Source organism: Mirounga leonina, unplaced genomic scaffold, assembly GCF_011800145.1.
Source record: "Mirounga leonina isolate KUSES-001 unplaced genomic scaffold, KU_Mleo_1.0 Mir_376, whole genome shotgun sequence".
Taxonomy (NCBI): Eukaryota; Metazoa; Chordata; class Mammalia; order Carnivora; family Phocidae; genus Mirounga; species Mirounga leonina.
This window is the reverse complement of record NW_023270718.1, coordinates 4,769,836-4,790,943: the sequence shown is the minus strand read 5'-3', so window position 1 is coordinate 4,790,943 and position 21,108 is coordinate 4,769,836. Positions and strand designations below refer to the sequence as shown.

General features: G+C 57.4%; 1 protein-coding gene, 1 long non-coding RNA gene and 1 other non-coding gene across 3 annotated transcripts; 1 reads left to right on the top strand and 2 right to left on the bottom strand.

Moving 5' to 3' along the window:
- Window positions 1-1,989: 1,989 nt before the first annotated feature.
- On the bottom strand, window positions 1,990-20,207 carry PPFIA3 (PTPRF interacting protein alpha 3). Its single transcript, XM_034986961.1, has 27 exons — window positions 19,968-20,207; window positions 19,597-19,698; window positions 19,056-19,220; window positions 18,623-18,697; window positions 18,223-18,297; window positions 17,678-17,899; window positions 15,628-15,774; window positions 15,387-15,521; window positions 14,903-14,986; window positions 14,616-14,747; window positions 13,844-13,906; window positions 13,612-13,691; window positions 13,210-13,354; window positions 12,476-12,663; window positions 11,227-11,449; window positions 10,167-10,330; window positions 9,909-10,036; window positions 9,087-9,180; window positions 8,478-8,559; window positions 7,619-7,819; window positions 6,288-6,350; window positions 4,879-5,054; window positions 4,368-4,465; window positions 3,956-4,131; window positions 3,800-3,868; window positions 3,404-3,575; window positions 1,990-2,941 (listed from the first exon to the last, which is right to left on the bottom strand). The coding sequence occupies exons 1-27, from the start codon at window positions 20,205-20,207 to the stop codon at window positions 2,883-2,885; spliced, it is 3,558 nt and encodes a 1,185-aa protein (XP_034842852.1). The 3' UTR covers window positions 1,990-2,882.
- On the top strand, window positions 3,983-5,535 carry LOC117998254. Its single transcript, XR_004675956.1, has 2 exons — window positions 3,983-4,057; window positions 5,172-5,535. It is a non-coding gene; the product is annotated as an uncharacterized LOC117998254 (long non-coding RNA).
- LOC117998386 lies at window positions 8,652-8,758 on the bottom strand. The gene has a single exon (XR_004675978.1). It is a non-coding gene; the product is annotated as a U6 spliceosomal RNA (small nuclear RNA).
- Window positions 20,208-21,108: the final 901 nt, after the last annotated feature.

Sequence of the window (21,108 nt, the reverse complement as noted above, 5' to 3'; positions counted from 1 at the left end):
GAGTGGAGTCAGCCTGCTTCACTGCTGCTCTCCTGTCCCCACAGATCCGCAGGGTGCCCAGGAGTACGGGAACTACCAGCCTGGGTCCCTGTGTGGCTACTGCTCTTTCTGCAATGTGAGTGCCCAGCCCAGGTCCATCCTCCAGGCTGTCCCTGGAATTTGTCCTGGGGCTCTAAGGTGCCTGGGGACAGCTCTGAGCAAAGGAGGGGCAGGGGCAGTGCCAGGTGAAGAGGCACTTCCGGGGCCATGTAGGGGGCAGACTGGAGGCCAGGAAGCTGGGGAGGAGGCTGGGGCAATGGTCCAGGAGGGAGTGAGGCCTGAGCTATACCTGCAGATATGGGGATGGAGGGGAGGGTCCGGCAGAGAGGGCAGGTGGAATGGGGCTGGGGCCTGGCAGGCTGTGGGGAGAATAGGGAGAAGGCATGAAGAGAACACCCACAGGCCCAGCCCACAGTGACAGGGGGATGTGGTGTCACCTTGCAAGAGGGGAACGAGGGGGAAGCTGCTGAGCTCAGTGTGGGAGGTAGTGAGCGTCGGGAGTTGGGGAAATGTCCAGGGGGCAGGGTGGAGGGCTGGCGGGTGGCTCCCAAACGGTGTCCCCAAACCAGAATCCTCCCCTTCCCAGAGATGCACTGAATGTGAGAACTGTCACTGCGACGAGGAGAACATGGGGGAGCACTGCGACCAGTGCCAGGTGACACTTTCCCCGGACCCAGGTTCCACCAGGCCCCAGGATGGCCGGGGGCCCTCTGGGCACCCACAGTCCCAAATCCTGGCCTCTGCCCTCAGACTGACCCAACCCTCCATCCCTGGTGCAGCCTTGACTCCACACTCGATCCCGCCTCTGACCTTAACCTACCACTCGGGCCCCCGTCCGGCACCCGCCCCCACCCCGGCTCCGCCCCGACCATGTCTCATAGTTCTCTCCCCATCCCCGCCCCCAGCACTGCCAGTTCTGCTACCTCTGCCCGCTGGTCTGCGAAACTGTCTGCACTCCAGGTGAGCGTGGGCGGAGCCCAGCCAGGCAAACTCCGTGGAGGCGGAGCCAAATCCGACAGGCGGGCCCGGCAGGTTGTGGGGCGTGGCTAGGCGCGGAGGCGTGGTCAGGGCTGGGAGTCTGCGGGTGGGGCGGGGTACGCGCGGAGAGGCGGGGCCTGGACCGAGGGAGGGGTGGGGCTAGATGCTGAGGCCTACTTAGTAGGCAAGGGGTGGAAGGTTGAAGGGTGGGTCTAGAAACGAACGGGCGGGGCCAAAGGAGGTAGAACTGGAAGAAAAGGGGCTTCTGGAGAATGGGAACACCAGGAGCAAGGAGAGAGGCGCTGGACCTTGAAAGGAGTCCCAGTAGAAGGAATTCAACTTAGGGAAGGAATTAAGAAAAAGGGGGGCGGAGCTAGTTCTGATTCCGGATTCGGTGAATCAGTGGCCCCCTAATTTCGCCTGTGGTGTACCGCTCAAGCCTCTTATCTTTTCTCCCACAGGAAGCTACGTCGACTATTTCTCCTCCTCCCTGTACCAGTAAGTGTGTGGAGGGGGGCAGTTTAAGGGCCCTTAGAGAGGCGAGGTCCCGCTGAGTGATTGGACGACCCTGGAACTCCATTCCCCTGTCGGTAAAATGGGCAGGTTAACATCTCCATCTAAGCGCCTGGGGTGAGCTTTGGGCACTTGGGCTGTCTAACCTCTGCGTCCTCTCCAGAGCCCTGGCGGACATGCTGGAAACTCCAGAACCCTGACCCAGCGGTGCGGCTGCGGCGCAGACGCACCTCCCGGGCCCTCCAACCCATTTCCACGAGCCGTATTTATTGAATTGCGTTATGAATAAACATGCTCCCCGAAACCTCATTGTCAGGCGTGGGGGCTGGATTCTCGGGGCACCAGGGAAGGCGCGGGCGGGGACTGCAGACTTGGACTCGGGTCTGAGGGAGGAGTGGTCTGGCCTCCCGGGTTCTTGAGGAGGTCGGTTTTCCTAAATAAATCAGTCAAGACGGGAGCTTTTTGAAACAGTTCTCTTTACCCGTGATCACTGAGTGACACCTGGGGCAGGGAGGCCGACCAAGAGTCTCGGGCGAGGGCTCCCCCACCGTCCTCCCTCCCCCCACGCCACGTCGCCCAGTGGCATCGTGGAAAGAGGATTCTCCCATGCAAACCCCGGAGCCGGAGGGGAACCGGGAGCGCAGTTCTGCACCCCCTACCCCCGGGGCACGGACACGGCCACAGCACGGGGGGCGGAGAGGCCCCGGGGACACGAGACACTGGGGAGGAAGGGGGGACTCCGCCCGCAGCTGACCCCAGGCACCGGCGACCTGACGCGGCGGGGCGGGGATGAGTGGCACATGGGGCGAGGCTTGTAGCAGCGAGTCCCCCCTCCCCTCCTTTCGGACGAAGAAGGAAGACTTGGGCCCCGCGACTGGGGAGGAGAAAGGGGAGCGGGCAGCCTCTCCTAGCATGCGGCCCGGGAGGGAAGCCCCGCTCCCTTCCCGCGGGGAAAGGGCACCCATCTCCCATCGGAAACTGATCAATAAATTACAAAGTAGAGAAAAGGGAGGCGGAAGTTTGGGGCGGGATTTCTTCCTGCCCTCTTCGTTCCCCCTCTCAGTCCAGTTCGGGTGGTTTGGTCCAGGCCCAGTCCTTTTGTGAGGCGGGGACGCGCACTCCCCGCTCGTCTGTACAGATGGTCCGGTCCGCGGCGCGAGCTCCCCCGCCCGCTCTCCCCGGCGAGACCATACTCTGGGCAGGAGGGGGAACAGCCCAGCCTCTGGAAGATTCTTCCATCCGAGTGAGGTCACCTGCATTGACGCCGGGGCAGTACGTGGAGCAGTGAAAATCCATTGTGCCGCCCCGAACCCCCAAGGTCGCCCAGCACAGTCCTCACCTGGAGGCCTACACTAGCAGGAGTAGGTCCGGACCGAAACGCCGTCTGCCCGGGAGCTCCCAGACGTCTGGCCTACAGGGAGAGCGAGCAGTGGTTTGGTCTGGTGCGCGCGTCACACACACACACACACACACACACACACACACACCCACCACCCCCCCCCCCCCCCCCCCTGGGTTTCTCTGATCGTTAATCCCAAGCGCCCTCTCTTGGATTTCCCCTCCTGAAATCACAACGCTTGGCTCCATGCCGGGGTCCTTCCCTCCCCTTCCCGCAGCCTTGGATTCATCTAAGGTGCCACAGGTGACAGTGGGCCAACTCATTTCCCACTTCGGAAAGGGGGTGCGGGATTAATCCATTCCACACCCGGAGGAGGGAGCTGGCATACTGAGCAATCCATTCGTCATGGGTCGGGGAGAAAGGACTAGGCCATTTCAGAACTTGGAGGGAGGCTTCTGGAATGTAGAGTTGGTCCCTTTCCCACACGGAGCAAGGGGAAGGGGGGAGGGGCCGTCGCATCGGGGTGCCGCCCACCTTCGGGCTGCAGCTTGCGGAGAGGGAGCCCCGGAGATCCCAGGGCCCCCGCTGCGGCCGAACGAAAGTTGGGGGGCAACATCTCAGCTGAGTCGGGGGTTACGCCTCGTAGGTCCTTCTCTCGAAACATCTTCCGCCAGGATGGGGAGCGGCTGAAGGACTTGGCGCTGTCCTAGGTATAGTATGGGGCCGGGCTGACGATGAGCGACCGGGGCCGGGTTCTGACTCAGCCCCTTCCTTTGACTCCACCCCTCTCGGGTTTCCGCCTTTAACCCCGCCCCTGCCCTAGTCCCGCCTCCAGCCGCCTCCCGCCGGCAAAGTCAAGCCCCACTCCTTCAGCTCAGACACGGCAGGTGCCGCTAGGAGCTGAGCCTCCAGGGCTGGGGCTGCGCCCACCTCGTCCAGCCGCCTGTCTGTGCCCAGGGAGATGAGGTTGCTGAATTCCTTCTCCAGGAGCTGCCGGGCCTGGGGACGAGAGGTGGAAGAAGGGTGGCAGCGTGCAGTCTGCGAGGTGGGGGTGCCCAGTGTGCCCCGGGCCGAGCCACAGCTCACCTGCGCATTCTGCGTGGGGATCTGCAGGAGCAAGGCCAGGTCGGAGTAGTCGAAGGTCTCGTCCAGGGCCAGCAGCGCCCCGTGCACCCCGCTCTCCGTGAGGTTCGTAGCGAATTCCTTCAGTCCCAGCCCGGACACCCAACCCATGACCCGCTCATTGGACCACACCATCACGTCTGGGACAGAAGGGACTCTCAGCTGCCGGTCGGTCCAATTTAGCCCACCTGTCACGGCCATTTCCTTTCCTGGCCACGCCCCCTGTGCTGGCCCCACCCCCTCGCAAAAGGCCCGGGGCTCCCCCTCCCCCCCTTAATCGTACCTCCTCCCCACCAGCCCCAAACTCCGCCACCTGGCTTGGGCGGTTTGGCGAGGGGGGAGGGGGGGGACACACGACTCTTCTACGCCTACTCACCTCGGATCTGGGTCTGACTCTCTTCCCGCCTCCGCTCCAAGTCCTTCCGGTCATAATTGAGCCGTTTCAGGCACATGATCCCATAATGCAGACTCACCCTGAACAGTGGGGAAAGTGGGGTCACAGAGGAGCCTTCACAACCCCCATGGCTGCTGCTTCGCCCCTCCCCGCTGGCTGTGGTCCTTCTGGGAAAGGTTGGGGAGTTGTCCCACTGGGTCGGTTTTCGGTATTGCTGACCTTCCCAGGATCTGGGGTATTTTCAACAGGCAGTTCCTATTGGGTAACCTGGACAGGGTATGGGGTTAACGAGCCAAGCCGTCTGAGGATTTGGACTTTGCCTAGCGGGCCACCTCATTGGTGGAAGGGGCACAGAAGTCAGGATTTCCTGAGAATCCGGGCTAAAGGGCCAAAGATAGTCCCAGGACGTTCCCATCACCAGTCCCATTGGCCAAAGACTCTCTGGGAGTGAGGCTTCCCCTTGGACTGTCCCCACTGGCCAGGCAGCCCCCACCTGTGGAAGCTGTCCACCATCTTGAGTTGGCCCCGGAGCTCCTTCTTGTTAAGATGATCTAACATGCGGGCGTCCACCAACGACTCCATGAAGTAGCTGCGGTATTGGGGCAGCCCCAGGCTGGGTAGCCAGTCGTTCCCCACCCACTCGTGGTTCATGTCACCATATGCCAGGATCTGGGGCCATGGGCAGGTGGGGGAAGGGTCAGGCCCTCTGACCCCTTCCCATGTATGTATGAGAGGGTTCACTCCTACCCCCTGACCCAAGGTGGTTCTTTTTCCACCCCACCTTAGGACATGGGTCAATCTCTGCTCAGGACAACGGACCAATCCAGGGGTCTCCTACTCCTTCATAATCACAGAATAGACCCTTGTCTACTCAAAGTGCTGTCCTTGGACCTGCGGCATCACCATACCTGTGCACCTGCCAGAACCGTAGGATCTAGGACCCCACCCCAGGCTACGGAATCAGAAGCTGCATTCCCACCAGATCCTTCGGTTACCGGAACAGTAAGGGGTGAGAGGCACTAGTCTAGCATTGTCCCAGCTCAGAACAGTGGGTCAGTCCAACATCGCTTCTCCCCCAAGTCAGGACAACGGATTCTTCCAGTGTAGTTCTCCCCACAACAAACGATAATAGATCCATCCATCACTCTTGCACGGTCCAAAAATACTAGTCTAATGCTACATCTGGCCCAGGACAGTATTCTGGATCAGCCCAAAGTCCTTCACTCCCTTTAGCGTAAGGAAACAATCAACACCGGCCCCCGACTGGAAACCAAGACCCTAGTCCAACCTAGTTCATCTATGAGAACAAAGTGTAGCTTCTCCTCCTCCCCGACTTCTCAGCGGGACCTGCGGCCCCTCCCCAGTATGCTTCCCCCTTGGCCCCAGTACACTGGAACAGTCCCACTCCCCCTCAATCATAGAGAAAAGGTCTCCCTCTAGTTACAGCAGTGGAACAGCCCCCGCAACCCCACGATAATGGAATGGCCCGAGCCCCACACTAACAATGGACTAGTCCAGGCTTTCCCCCCCAACCCCCTGAACCCCACCAAGCCACAATGAGACGGGTCCAGAGCACGGCTCCACGCAGCGACCCCCGCGGTGATGATAGAACGCTCCCGCGGGGGGTGGGGGACGGGGCTTGGGGAAGGAGGGGCGTGCATGCAGCGTGCACAACCTGTTCATGCGCCCATGTCCCGCCCCGCGCCCCCTACCTGCTCCCAGCTGATCTCCTTGGTCTCCTGACCCGTTAGTGGGAAAAGGGGAGAGAAGGGGTGGGTTAAGGGGCAGGTGGAGGAGGGCGGGAGGGACGAACGGACGGACGAACAGCCAGAGAGTCGCCCCCCAACCCCTCCCCAGGGAGAGTTAGTGCCACTCCCAAAGCCGCCGGCAGGGGTCACTCACAGGCTTGGTCGTGGCCGTAAGGGACTCCATCTCTTCGTGCGTCATCCACACGTTTCCTGTGGACTGAGGGGCGAGGGGTGTTATGGGGGTGTTCCTAGAGGCCCAGACCAGGTTCATTTATATACATTCTGCTTTCTGACTCAGGCCAGTTACTGCTCTGGGCCAGGCAGTGAAAGAAAAACCGAATGATCATTTATTGAGCACCTGCTGTATAACAGGCAAAAGAACATGGACTTTGAGGTCGGGCAAGTTCAGGTTTGAATTGGGGCCCTACCCGGGTATTTTGCTGTGTGGCCTTGGGCGCAACATCACCTCTCTGACCTCACACAGATGTATGTACAGAGTGACGTTCAGAACGAGGTGGCAGATACAGCAGTGGGGTGGGACAAAAGTTTGGGTGGGGGGTAAGGGATGTGTGTTCACATTTACTGAGCACCTGCCCCCACAACCCCACGAGTTAGGACTTCATACATTGATTCAGACACTTATGTAGCTCCTCATGAGTGCCAGGCACAGTTGTAGGGTCTGGGATACATGAGGGGAAATTTGAAAATAGACCGAAGAGATGAAATTGACAATAATGGTCACGTTCTTAGGTATAAGGGCGCGGTGGCTGCGTAGGAGAATGTTCTTATTGTTAGAAGATGCCCTGTGAAGTAATTTTTTGGGCTAACCAGTAATGATGTCCACAAATTACACTGGAGAGTCTCATATACACACACAAACACACACACGCAAACAGCAAATCGGGCAAGGAGTTAACAATTGCTGAACTGGGCATAGCACACAGAAGTTTCGGCACGGAACAAAAGGATAAACTATTAGAAGGCCATAAACACTGTGGGGGAAAGTTAGGTGTTAATGTGCTGGGGAGATGGGGCGAGTGATTAGTTGTTGAGTTAGGGAGGCTTCTTGGAGGCAGTGACATTTGAGATGAGACCTCGAGGAGGAGGAGAGACAGGCGGAGAAGTGCTCTGAGGAAAGGGAGCCAAGGAGTAGCACTAGCCAAGGAGCCGAGTCAGAGGTGGGGGGGGAGGAGGGGGAGGGGTGCCCTCATCAAGGACTTTGTAAGGAACCATATGCTTTTGAATTTTTCTCCAGATGGGGTCTTGTCTGTGTAAGACAGGACCGAGGTTGAGGGGACGCAGGGAGACCTGAGAAGGGACTCCCCCCACGCCACGCCCCCCGAGATAATCCAATCCAGGTGAGGCACAAGGCGGAGAGGGTCTGCGAGACAGATCTGGAGTGAGCGAGCCCAGGATTGGCTAGTCTGCGGGCAAGAGGCGGGGCCCCGAGGCAGCAAGGGTTGGGATTGGCCTGCAGACACTGACCGTGCGGGAGGAGGCGGGCGCTGAGGGCGAGGTGAGTGAGACCATCTCCTGGATGGCGAGGCGCAGCTTGAGCCGGTGCAGCGGGTTGCTGATGCCAATCTCCCGCTGGATCTCCGTGTCCGACAGGTTGGCCATGATGGCACCGCTCTTGACGTTGGCCCGGCAGGCGGCCACGTACCATGCAGGCATGCCTACCCACAGCTGGACAGAAGGAAGGAGGGAGGCGGGGAGAGGGAAGGAAGAGACACACACGGAGAGGCAGAGACAATATTGAGGGAGACACCGGAGAGACAGAAAGGAAAGAGGGAGATGGAGAGGTGGGAATGTTAGCGGTGAGAAGCGATAGAGATGGGGCAAGGCAAACAAGACAAGAGGGAGTCAGAGGGAGACACGGGGAATAAAGGCGGGGGGGAATCAGAGAGTAACGCCAGAGTCACCGGGGAAAGAGGGATGGAGAGAGAAAGAGGCAAGACATTGGGAGACAGACACAGGAAGACCCAGAGACGTGGGAAGAAATGTGGGGAAGGACAAAAACACAGAGATGGGGAGAGAGGCAAAACAACAGACAGAGAATCCCATACAGTGAGAGAGAGATGTGGGAGACAGAGAGAGACAACAGGACAGCAGGACCGAGGGGGCATGGTCAGAGGCGTAGAGGTGGGGGCACGAGGAGGAGGAAGCTGTTTAGATCAACAGGAAGGCTGACGTCCCCCAGGGCCTCATCCCCCTCCGCCCACCCCCACCCCACCCCCCATCCCAGGCTAGGAGGAGGATGCTGGGTGGCACCCAGTGACCCCTAGTGGCAGGGCCGTCACAGGAGTTGGGGATTAAGAGTCATGGCATTTCTGGACCCCAGTACCTCCAGCCAGGAGACCACGGTGGGCCCATCCCAAGCAGCAAAGGGCAGGCCCTGGCGGCAGGCCTCTTCCAGAAGTTCGTGCCTGGGGACAGAGGCCTAGTAGGGCAGGAGCTCTCAGGGGCAGAGACCCCCAGCCGTCCTTTCCCACAAACCCCCTCCAAAGCACAGTTCTATCTTTCAGTGGAATGCTTCATGAATTTGCCTGGCATCCTGGCGCAGAGGCCATGCTAATCTTCTCTGGATCGTTCCAATGTTAGTATATGGGCTGCCAAACTGAGCCCCCAAAGCACTTTTTATTAAGGTAGAAAACTTGGAAGAAGGTTTAAAAAAAGGGGCGCCTGGGCGGGCTCAGTCATTAAGCGTCTGCCTTCGGCTCAGGTCATGATCCCAGGGTCCTGGGATCGAGCCCCGCATCGGGCTCTCTGCTCGGCAGGAGGCCTGCTTCTCCCTCTCCCACTCCCCCTGCTTGTGTTCCCTCTCTCGCTGTCTCTCTCTCTGTCAAATAAATAAATAAAATCTTAAAAAAAAAAAGGTTTAAAAAAAAAGTGAATCTCTGTAAGTGATCTCCCCCATCCCCCCCCTGCCCAGCCTATACACACACACACTCACTTCCTCTTGTTCCTTCGGTCCTTGTCTCCTGGGCCCGTCAGCTTGGCTAACCCCAGAGGGTCCGTGGCCAGTGTCTCGTCCGAGGGTGTTCCTGCTGAAGGCAGGGAGGGGCCAGAGTTTGGAGAGAATCAAGCAGGAAGGAGACTCTCTGGTGTCCAGGGTGCTGAGAAGGAGGCCAGCGACTTAGAGGCCCCAAGGGAGTGATAAAGCCAAACAGGAACCAATTTCACCTCCCAGGCAGGGAATTGGAGACATCCCCAAAATGGGGCTGGATTCACTGGGCTGGCCTCAGTAAGGTGGCAGTGGGATACTGGTAACTGTTTAACCACCGGCTTCCCGGGAGGGAGGAATGGAGGTAGGGAGGGAGGGAAGGCATATTCCCTGCTTTGTGGTGCTCGCCAATCTCCATGGTGTAAAGAATTTCAGGCTACCGATGTAAGGTCAGGCAGCCCATAAAACTCCAGAAAATTGAACTCTTGGCTTTCACAAGCCAGTATAAGCAGGCTCCAGCCCACCATCTGCCCTGCCTTTAGGTGGTCCTCTCTCTTTCCCTATTTAAAAAATAGGTAAATGCAATCATAAAATTCATTTAGCTCCCCACCTCCAGTCCCCCAGGCAGGCCTCAGAGTGCCCTGTCCTTGTCCCTCTTCCTTCCCTCTACCTCCACCAAGTCCTGCTTGCCCCTTTCACATCCTACGAATTATCAAATGAATGAAGACTCAGATGAATGTCAAGTGAATTTGTGAAAACGAAGAAGGAAGGAAGAGAGGAAGGAAAGAAGGGAGAGAGGAAGGGAGATAGGGTTGGCATCAGGGTCCTCACCCAGAGAAGAGCTGTCCCGGCCTGGAGGTCCCATTCGCCCTTTCTCCTTCTTGCCAAAGAGACGGCCTATGGATGACTTGATGCTCTTCTTCTTGGGGGCTTTGTGCAGGGAATCTGGGGTGCCTTCACTGGGTGAATAGGATGGAGTGAGGGCAGACCCCATCTGGGATGTCTCTTTTCCTCCCGAGTCCTTGTCCATTCCCCTGACACATCCTCCCGAGCAAACCCCTCCCCATCCCATCCATTGTCCCTGCTGACCTTCCTCGTGAGGGTCCCCCATCTTCCAGGGATCCCGCCTGCAGTGCCAAGGCCTGTGTCATTCTCTCAAGGCGGGCAGAGCGGGGAGTGGGAGGTGGGGTGTCTCCTGGGATGGCTGGCCCCTCCGCTCGTGGAGCCCCAGCCTCCTCCTTGGGGACATGATTCTGGGCACAGAAAGGCAGAGAGGCTGAAATGCATTGGAAGGGTCATGCTGGGGGCTCTTCATTAGTTGGGATATCTACCAGGGGGTGTCTGGGATGTCCCTGGTTTTGGGTACCACTTCTGAAGGTAGCCTAGACCAGGTAGGGGTGAGTTGCAGAAACATAAAGGCAATGAGTCCGCCTGGAGCTTGAGCAGCCAGTTTTTATGTATCCTAGCTTTTGGTGTCAGGAGTGGGATCTGCTCAGACTATAGGAAAGCTAATGAGTTACACATTCTGGAAGCCAGAAAACTGGGTTTAAGACAATAACATAGGGCTAATATGTCTTATTCCTCCTCAAAGATCAATTCCGAGGATCTAATATTAGCTCTCAAGTATATGTTTAGTCACGGAAACCTTAAAAAAACAAAAAACAAAAAACAAAAAAACAAAACCTATAAAGAAACCTAATGCACACAACAGGTAAAAGCAGGCCAGATCGGGGGCGCCTGGGTGGCTCAGTTGTTAAGCGTCTGCCTTTGGCTCAGGTCATGATCCCAGGGTCCTGGGATCGAGCCCTGCATCGGGATCCCTGCTCAGTGGGAGGTCTGCTTCTCCCTCTCCCGCTCCCCCTGCTTGTATTCCCTCTCTCACTGTGTCTATCTCTGTCAAATAAATAAATAAATTCTTTTAAAAAAAAAAGGCCAGATCTGACTAAAGTACAAGTTAGGGTTCAGAAACCCTGTGGCTCAGCCCCCCCCCCTTACACCCTTTAAGTTGGAACTTGTAGGAAAAGCTAAGGTTGCTTTTGAAAATCACTGGCGTGAGGGGTTTTTGTTGCTGTTGCTTGGGGAGCCCTGTCTCCGATCTCCCCCCTCCCCAGGCCACCCCACCAAAATGAGGAGACTTCAGAACACTCACAGCTTTGTCGGTGCCCTCACGGGCAGGGCTAGGGGGTGCCAGACGGGGCGTTGAGTGGCCAGAGCTGGGAGGGGAGGGGCTGGCAAGGGTAGAGGTAGTGAGGGAGGGGGGCAGTGAGCAGCTACTGCGGTAGCGGCCCAGGGAGTCCAGGCCAGAACCAGACACCCGGCTCTCCAGCTCCTCTGCCCTTTGTTCTGTTGTCTCCTTCTCCTCTTGGATAAGCCTGAGGAGGGAAAGGGGGCAGACCGGGTGAGAGAACAGAGAGGCAAGCAATGGGAGACAGAGTCTGGGGATCCCAAAGGGCAGGAAGGCTGGGGGCAGGCAAGGAGGGTGGGGAAGAATTCTGAGGAAAGCATAATCAGGTTAGAGGGTCTTGATGGATTCATCATGGCCTCACAGGTTAAAGGGGGGTCAAGGGGTCATGATAGGCTCAGGAGGTCATTGGGAGATGAGGGACAACAGGAAGATCAGGGTCTGCATCAAGGCTTCCATGATGGTAACCACATGGTTCTATAAAGTCATAAAAAAGCTCACTATGGGAAAGAGGTCCAATTCCAAGGAGGAAAGAAAGAGCAAGATCATAATAAGATTGGGGGAGATAAGGGACTCTGAGGTCAACCTAGGATCTGGGAAGTTCATGGAGTCATCTGGTATGTGAATCAATACCTCGACTTGCAGTGACTTTGGATGGAAAGTCGTGGTCATATTGGTATATTTCCCATGGAGAGTGTGTTGTTAGAGAATTGCCAAGGAGGGCAATTTCTGGGAAAGCAGGGTAGACCTTATGTCAGTGGGGGATTCGTGATAAATCGAGGATTCTTGTTATATTAAGTCAAAATTCTTGGTATCTTGAATTGAGGTTCTTGAAGTATTAGGATGAGATTCTTGGTGTTTGGGATTGGGGACCTTGTGTTGTGTTGAGATTCTTGAGGTACTGGGAGACTCTGGGTACTAGCTGTGTGAAGCCATGACATCCAGGGTGTGCTGGAGGATTCTTGGTGTACTGGCTTGAGAACTTGGGTATTTGGGAATGCAGTCATTGGTGTATTGGGAAATTGTGAATACTGGATAGGGAATAGATAGATAGGAGACTTCTGGGTATATCTTGAGGATTCCTAGTTACTGGAGGGAGTGTTGGGCTGGGGGAGTTCCTTGAGGATAGTAAGAGAGGAGATGCGCTCAGGCCTTCAGAGGGGCTACAGGGTCAGCTCAGGCAGGGTGGAGAAGGACTGGGCCAGTCAGTGCTCACTTGATCTCCTTGTTGATGGCTTCCAGCTGCTCCTGAAGCATGATGGCAAGCGTCTGCACATCGGCCTGTCCACTGGGGGAGAGCAGCTCAGCCCCAAACATCCCCTCAGCCTCCTCCTCATCTGAGCCATCCAGCTCCCCAGGGAATGGGGGTGGCATGGACCCCGCAGGGGCAGACCGCTCCCACTCCTGTCTCTGTGTGGGGACAGAAGGATGTCAGGTGCTGGGGCTTCCCTCACCTCTACTGACCTTGTCCACCCTCCACGACCCTGCCTGTGTCCCCTGACAAAGACTGGCCTCACCTTATGATCCAGCCCACAAACTTTTCCTAGCCTAGCTTTGTCTCTTGACAAGTCCCTTTCCTTGACTGACTGCCCTATCCAGGACTCTACCCCGTCCCCTGATTCTACCATTTCCCTTGACCCAGGCCGCTTCCTTTCTTCACCTTGCAACCCCATTCTAGGATTCTACACCGTGCCCATCCCCCACTCACCGCCCCTCTCCCCACCTCATCATTCTGCTAAGGTTCTCACCACGTAGCAGGGTATCCACATGAAGAGACGTCAGGCAAGCAGAGAGGATGGAGTTGCAGGAGGGAAAAAAAAAGACAACATGGGTCCAGGAGATGCTGTTTCTCAGCCCAGTCCCCTTCCAGAGCCCCGCGTATTAGACTCCATTTCCTACTGTTGCCCACCCGCCCCCTGCTCAGTCCGGGCCCCAAAAGTGGCTGCTGACCTTGGAGGGCTCGTCCTTGACCCCTGACCAGCGGCCCCTCTTGCCTGCCCGGCCACTGCCAGCCCCATAGGGGTCCAGGTGGGCACCAGAAGGTAATGTGGGTGCCTGGGAGTAACGGAGCTCCAGGGCACTGCCGGGGAGAGACCTGTGGGCATGGAGAGACCAAGGGGTCAGGAAAAGGGCAGAGAGGTCAGGCGTCATGGGAAAAGGCCTGGGGTCAGAGGACTGGGAGAGGGATCTGAAGTCAGAGGTCAGAAGCCATGAAGTCAGGTGTCAAGAGTAACAGGAGTCAGTGAAAGCCTTGGGAGGACAGGGGGGTGGGGAAGACTTGGAGATCAGAAAGGATGAGCTTGGCCAAGGGGGCTCCTATGAGCAAGGGTGAGGCAGAAGGACTAGTGTCACCTGGAGTAGGAGGATGGTGGCCTCCCTCGCAGCTGGTCGATCTCCATCTGCATCCGCTCCATCTCTGCCAAGAGCTGCTCCTGGTGGGAGGAAGTTGGAGGTGTCAGGTCAGAATCAGCCCTGTCCCTGAGGAATAGCCCCTCCCAGCCTGGCTAATGCCATCCCCCAGCAATGCCTGCTCCATGTCCCTGGTCCTAGGCCCCCATGCCCTCTCCTCCAGACTCCTCCTTACCTTGTTGAGCAGCAGTTCATCCTGAAGCTTCTTCATGTTGGCAATCTCCTCGCTCAGTGAATTCTGTGGAGGACAGGGGTGCAGTGAGGGGGTGAAGCCTGGAAGAGGCATATCCTGGGGCTATAAGTGTCCAGAGGCTGGCCAAAGGTGACCCCAGGGGAATGAGGTGGGTGTGAGTGGTGAGCTGGAGGGCATGGGGCTTGTGGGGCCAAAGATGCATCTAAGGAAGGGAATGCCTGGGAGCCCCAGAATCCAGCATCCTGTGTAATAAAGATTCAAAGTTTGAGGGTCCAGGGACGCCTGAGTGGCTCAGTCAGTTGAGCATCTGACTCTTGATTTCGGCTGGGGTCATGATCTCAGGGTCGTGAAATCAAGCCACCCCCCCACTCGGGGCTCCACGGTCAGTGGAAGTCTGCTTGAGATTCTCTCCCTCTTCCTTCCCCTCTGCCCCCACCCTGCTGTCTAAAATAAATAAACAAATACATACATACATTCATAAATAAATAAATAAATAAATAAATAAATAATCTTCAAAGTGTGAGGGTCCAAAGGGTCAGAGGCTTGGGGAAAAACCAAGAACTCAAGTTATGGGTGCCCGAGGCTCTTGGGGTGTTTAGACCAGGTACAGACCCGAGAAGTCTGTTAAATTCAAATTCTAGATGCCCAGATTTGAGATCTCAACTAACGGTTTGGGGAAAGGTCTGGGGCCCCGGGATTGCGGCAAGATGAGGTCTAGGATTGCAGGTTACTTAAGTCCGGGGCTGGGGCACACCTTCTCCTCCAGCGCCCCCATGCGCTCCTTGAGGTGCAGCTGTAACCGTTCGTTGGACTCGCTCAGCAATTTGTCCACAGTCTCTGACAGCCGCTTATTGTGGTCATCGTTCATCTTCTCCCGCTGCCGGGCCTGCCCAAAGGACAGCGGGACAGGGATGCTCAAGCCCACCTGGCCCGGAGCACCGCCCCTGCTTTCAGCTCCCGCCCCCCCAACTCTACCGGCTCATCTAAGCTCCGGCCTCAGCTTCAAAGCCCCACCCACCCTGCAGCCGTCCGCCCCCTCACCCGCTGCAGCTCCTGGTTCTTCTCCTCCAACTGGGCCTCCAGCTGCCGAAGCCGCTCCTCAAAATTCCCATGACGTTCCTCAGCCTAGTGGACAGAAAGCCAGGGGCAGCTGACTTTGCCCCACTGGGACCCAGTCAGGCTCAGGCCCCGCCTCTTCCAAGGCTCGGCGCCAGGCCCCGCCCCCCGAGCCCCAGGCTCCTCCCCCGAGAGACTCCAGACCCCGCGCTAGGATTCGCGCCCTGTCCCCTCCTCGGGGTCTGTTCTGTCTCTTTTGCGTTCCAGGCCATCCTGTCAGTCCGGACTAGAGAACACCCCACAAACCTCCAGGCCCGGACCCCATGCCGAGTTCCCTCACTTTCCTAGACTCCCCGGCGCCGCCCCTTTCCCCGGAATCCCCGCGGCAAGTTTCCTACCTCTCCAGCCTGAAGGCCCGGCCTCATCCCTCTACCCCCCCCCCCCACTCCCGCCCCAGGCCTCTCCTCACTTTGCTGAGCGCTGCCACGCGCTGGGCCAGTTGGGCCTCTATCTCGGGCAAGGTCTCCGCCTTCTGCAGGGTCTGCTGCAGCTTCTGCTTGGCGTCGTCCAACCACTCCGCCAGCTGACGGCTCTTCTCCTCACTCTGAGGGGGGACGGAGATGGGGTGGGGGGTGGAGGCGGAAGGAGAGGAGCTAGGTCACACAGGCCGCGGCCTCGCCCCCACGTCACCTCCCTGGCCGTGCCCCCACCTGCCGGTACAGCGACTCCTTGCTGGCCAACTCGTTCTCCAGCTTGTCATTGGCATCGTGCAGCGACGTGGCCTCGCGCTGGGCACTCAGGTAGCGCTTCTCCAGGGTCGTGATGCGCTCCTCCATATCCTCCCGCTGCGCAAGCGCCTGCAGGGGTGGCCAAAGGTCACGTGGACGACAGCTCCCAAAAAGCCCCGGGGGTAGTGTGGGCTTAGACCCCTAGATCAGGCACCCCAGGGTATCCTGGGAAATGAAGTCTCCTGCTACCTGGGCGTCAGAATGGTGGAACCGCCCCTGCCAAGAACTCCCAGGAATAGCCAGCCTTAGGACCCTGCCCACCCGAGAGTTAAAATGGTGGTACCTCACCTCCCATGAGCTTCTAGGGCTTACTGTCTTAGACCCTCCCCGTATGGACGACCTGAAGCCCATGGATGGGAAGTCTCCACTCTTCTTGGCCCACTCCCCTCAAAAATCCAGGCCTTAGGGGCGCCTGGCTGGGTCAGTCAGGAGAGCACGTGACTCTTGATCTTGGGGTCCTGAGTTCAAGCCCCACCTTGGGGTAGTTTTCTTAAAAATAATAATAATACGGGGCGCCTGGGTGGCTCAGTCATTAAGCGTCTGCCTTCAGCTTGGGTCGTGATCCCAGAGTCCTGGGATCGAGCCCCGCATCGGGCTCCCTGCTCTGCGGGAAGCCTGCTTCTCCCTCTCCCACTCCCCCTGCTTGTGTTCCCTCTCTCCCTGTGTCTCTCTCTCCATTAAATAAATAAATAAAATCTTTAAAATACTACTACTACTAATAATAATAAACTACCTCTAAAAAAATTCCAGTTATATGCAACTGATGAATCACTAAATTCTACCTCTGAAGCTAATAGAAAGAAAGAAAGAAAGAAAGAAAGAAAATTAAAAAGAAAAAAAATCCAGGCCTTAGATTTTTCAGCAACTTCTAGCACAGCCCAGGCTTAGAATCACAGAGCGAGTGCCCTAGGGTCTCATGAAAAACAAAAGTCCCTTCCACATGGGAGGAAACATCTCCCAAGAGCCCCAAGGTAGTGAAGGCTCAGAAAACCTAAGACAGGGCTCCAGGGTTTCGTGGAAGATGGACTTCTGTCTGGGAGCCCGTAAGGTGGGGCCACACTTCCCAACAGGGCCATCCAGGTTTAAAATCTGAGGTGAAAATCCCAATGGATGATAAAAATAAAGTGCTCGCTCTTCTTTCTCATCCAATGACTTCCAGAATCCATACCCTAAATTTCCCAGCAGTCCCAGGGGCATAGGAATTAGGATCAAGGGGCCTAAGTCAGGATGGGGTGAAATGCAGACAAAGGAGTTCAACTTAGAAGCACAAGAGTGGGGCGCCTGGGTGGCTCAGTCGGTTAAGCGTCTGCCTTTGGCTCAGGTTGTGATCCTGGGGTCCTGGGATAGAGCCCCGCATTGGGCTCCCTGCTCAGCGGGGAGCCTGCTTCTCCCTTTCCCTCTGCCCTTCCCCCCCCACTCATGCTCTTTCTCAAATAAATAAATAAAATCTTAAAAAAAAAAAAAAAAAGCACAAGAGAATTTCCCAATGATAACATATCTCGGACCAGTTATTGAACGCCTACCATGTATATGTCATGTGCCAACCCTGTGGCAAGGGTCATAAACCCCATCATTCTTTTTTTTTTTTTTTAAAGATTTCATTTATTTACTTGAGAGAGAGAATGAGATAGAGAGAGAGAGCATGAGAGGGGGGAGGGTCAGAGGGAGAAGCAGACTCCCCGCCGAGCAGGGAGCCCGATGTGGGACTCGATGCAGGACTCGATCCCGGGACTCCAGGATCATGACCTGAGCTGAAGGCAGTCGCTTAACCAACTGAGCCACCCAGGCGCCCCATAAACCCCATTCTACAGGTGAGCAAACTGAGGCTCAGAGAAGAGGAGAGTCCACACAGCTTGTGGACCGATTCCAGGTTCCACCATTCATGAGCTCTGTGACTTTGGGCAAAGGGGGATCGGGGAGGGTTAGGGGGAGGGAGGGACAGAGGGCAGCCCACCAGGGGCTCCGGCCTCACCTCCTTGAGGTCGCGCTGGAGCTTGGCGTTAGCTTCCTCGGCCTTACCCAGCTCGCGGTGGGCGGTGCCCAGCTCCTCCTCCAGCTGGCTCATCTGGCGGCACAACACCGCCAGGCGCTCCCGCAGCTGGCACACCTCCGCACGCTGCCGTTCCAGGGCCTCCTCCAGCTCCGCTGTGCGCCGGTTCGAATCCCCGCCAGGACCAAGGCCATTGGCAAGGGGCTGGAGTGGGACCAGTGAGAGAAGAAGGGACAGAACCCAGAGTGGGGAACACAGAGATATAGAGAGAATACAAGGGGAAAGTTGATGCAGGGGAGCGGGGGTGGGGGAGGAATCAAAGATCAGCCTGGAGGTCGCAGAAGTTAGCTAGGTGACTTGAATCAGAGGTCAAAGGCCAATAAGGGTCTTAGGACTTCAGATGTCATAGAGGCAGTGAGGATCATACCAAACATTAAAAGGACCATCACAAAGTCACGGGGCTGCGTGGAGGTCACAGGGATGGGGAGCCTTGAAGAGCAAGGGGGCGAAGGACTTCCGCCTCTCACCTGCCCGTCCCCATCCTTGCCGGGCTCCTCCAGCCCCGACCGGCGCCTAGACAGCTGCTCTCGAAGGCTCAGGGTCTGGGAACGGGAAACAGAGATCAGGACAAAGGGAGTCCTTGAGCCCCCACTCTACTTCCCACTGGCACTGGTCCTGTTGGGGCCACCCCATCCCACACTCTGTCTTTAAACCCTGTGCCTTCATTGTATCTCTCCTTAGCTGCCCAGCGTGAAGAAGTCCACCCTTACTCTTCCCCCTAGCCTCCTTGTGGCGGTGTCCTCTAGAGCCCGAACTTTCCCCCTCCAACCATTTCCTCCATTGTCCGTTCTTTCCCTGAACCCACCCAATCAGCTCCACCCCATTGGTAGCTCCTTAGTCCCTCCTCCTTCTTGGCCACGCCCCCACCTCCTGATTGCTCAGCTCCAACTCCTCCTCTAGCACCGCCACCCGCTCCAGCGCCATCCGCAGCCGCTCCCGGACCTGGGGATGGGAGCGGGACAGAGTGAGATGGGGATCAGACACAATCTAGGACAACTGACCGTGAGGCCGAACACCCCTGGGACAGCCTGATAGGCCGACATTAGCATTCCTCTACCTATAATGGGTGTGCAGCTCCAACCAGGTACCAAGGCAGCCCCACCCACCGGTAGTCCCCACCAAAATTCATTTTTCAGGCAGTCAGTTCCCTGTCTGAGTCGCCCGTCCCAATCAATCTCAGTCAACATTCTTCCCACTTAGGACATCCCCAACCAGTCACAGACAGAATCTCTCCTATCCAGGACAGTCCCAGCCAACCACGGGCTTAGGTTCTGCATCCAGGCTCTTCTGTTTCTCATACCTTCTCATCCAGGGCCTTGTGGTGCTCGAAGAGGGATTTTAGAGCCTTGAGCACCTCCACCTCAGAAGAGACCCCACCCGGGGACTGGGCCTGGCGCTTTACCACGGTCATGCGCAGTGACCTCTCGTGCCTGGACACCAGGCATTCCAGGTGTTCAAGGAGAAGCTACAGGGTTAGGTCACCGGGCCAAGGAAAAGAGGCAAGGGAAGAGAGGCAGGGTCGAGGACAAGGGTGGTCCAGACAGGTGGGGCGGACACATGGAGGAAGAGTGGAGCCAAGCAAAGGGGTAAGGAGAGAGGTCAGGAAGAGAGAGGGATATCAGAGGTAGGGGCATGGTCAAGGAAGGAATGGTGTAGGAAAAGAACAGTTATGGAGATAAGGGAGGAGATGTGAAGGAAGGAGGGAACCAGAGGAGACCAGCCGGGAAGTGGAAGCAGGAAGGAGAAGACAGGAAGGCAAGATGGGTAAAAAAAGATGGGTCAGGCTGCAACACCTCGTGGCTCCGCCCACCCCGCTTAGGCCCCGCCCCCACGCCCCTCACCCGCGTGTTGTTGCGCTCCGCCTTCAGCTCTGCAATCTCTTCCTCCCGCTCCAGCAGCTGCTCCCGACACAAGTTCAGCTCTTTCGTCAGAGCCGCAAACTCCTGTCCAGATGTGGGTAGGATCCGGGCAATTAGATCAATCCTTTCCCCATGTCCCGCATTACACAGACCTGGAAGTTTGAAGGCCCCGCCCCTCCCTGCTAAACCCCGCCCCTTCCAGAGGTTCAGGCCCCGCCCATCACCGGCAAGCGCCCGCCCCATGCACGCCTCCCTTTGACGTGCCAGGTCCCGCCCCTTCCGGACCGCCCTCTCCGCGCCTTCGGCGGTCGAGGTCCCGCCTCCCGCAGGCCCCGCCCGGGTCCCGCCCAGACCTGGGGCAGAGCGATGCTGAGCTGGCGCTGCAGCGAGTCCTTCTCGTGGCCCAGCTCGCGCAGCCGCAACTGCGCCGTAGCCAGCCCGTCCTGCGCCTCGCGCAGCGTCTCCAGCAGTCGCTCGCGCTCCGTGAGCATCGTGACCATAAGGCGCTCCAGCTCGCCGCCCGCCTCGTCCGGGCCCAGCGCCGAGCCCCGCCGGCCATCCTCGCTGATGGTGGGCATCACCTCGCACATCATGGCGGCGGTGCTGGCCTGCGGGAGTGGGGAGGGGGCAGGGAACAGAGACCGGCCTCGTCGAGGCACTGGCAGAGAAACTGAGGCACGGCCCCTGGGATACTCCATAGTGGAAACTGAGGTGGGGCAACCCAGGCATTGTACAGAAGAAACTGGGGCCCGTCCATTCTGCTCATGGCACAGGATTAACTGAAACCCACCAGGCACTGGCAGCAAATCTAGGACCAGCCTAGTCAGAGAAACCAAAGCCAGGTGACCCATTGCCTGAGTCAATGTGGGAAAATCAGTCTACCTATTCTGACCCTGCTGGGAATGCCCATTAACCCACCGCATGAGTAAGAAGACAAGCCCAGCTGAGAACCATGCCTTCAGGAGGTCAAAGAACTGGGGCCACAGAATTAGGTCATTGGTACCAGAACAGGGTCACAGGGATGGTCCTCATCTATCCAGCCCAACTCCTGCCCCCAATGTCCCAGATATCTGGACCCCAGCTCCAAAAGAATCTAAAAGCCACCCCACTTGCTAGCCAGCTCCCTCAACCCAGGAGTCCAAGATCCAGCTCCCTCCTACCTCAGGCCACAGGAGGCTGGGTCCCCAATTCCCTTCTCTCCCCTAGACCCCGGAGTCTGAGCCTTCAGCCACCTCTTCCCCAATCCTGGGGGTCAGACAGGGACACAAGAATCTGAGTTTTTGGGCGCCTGGGTGGCTCAGTTGGTTAAGCGACTGCCTTCGGCTCAGGTCATGATCCTGGAGTCCCGGGATCGAGTCCCGCATCGGGCTCCCTGCTCAGCAGGGAGTCTGCTTCTCCCTCTGACCCTCCCCCCTCTCATGTGCTCTCTCTCTCCTCTCATCCTCTCTCTCAAATAAATAAATAAAATCTTAAAAAAAAAAAAAAAAGAATCTG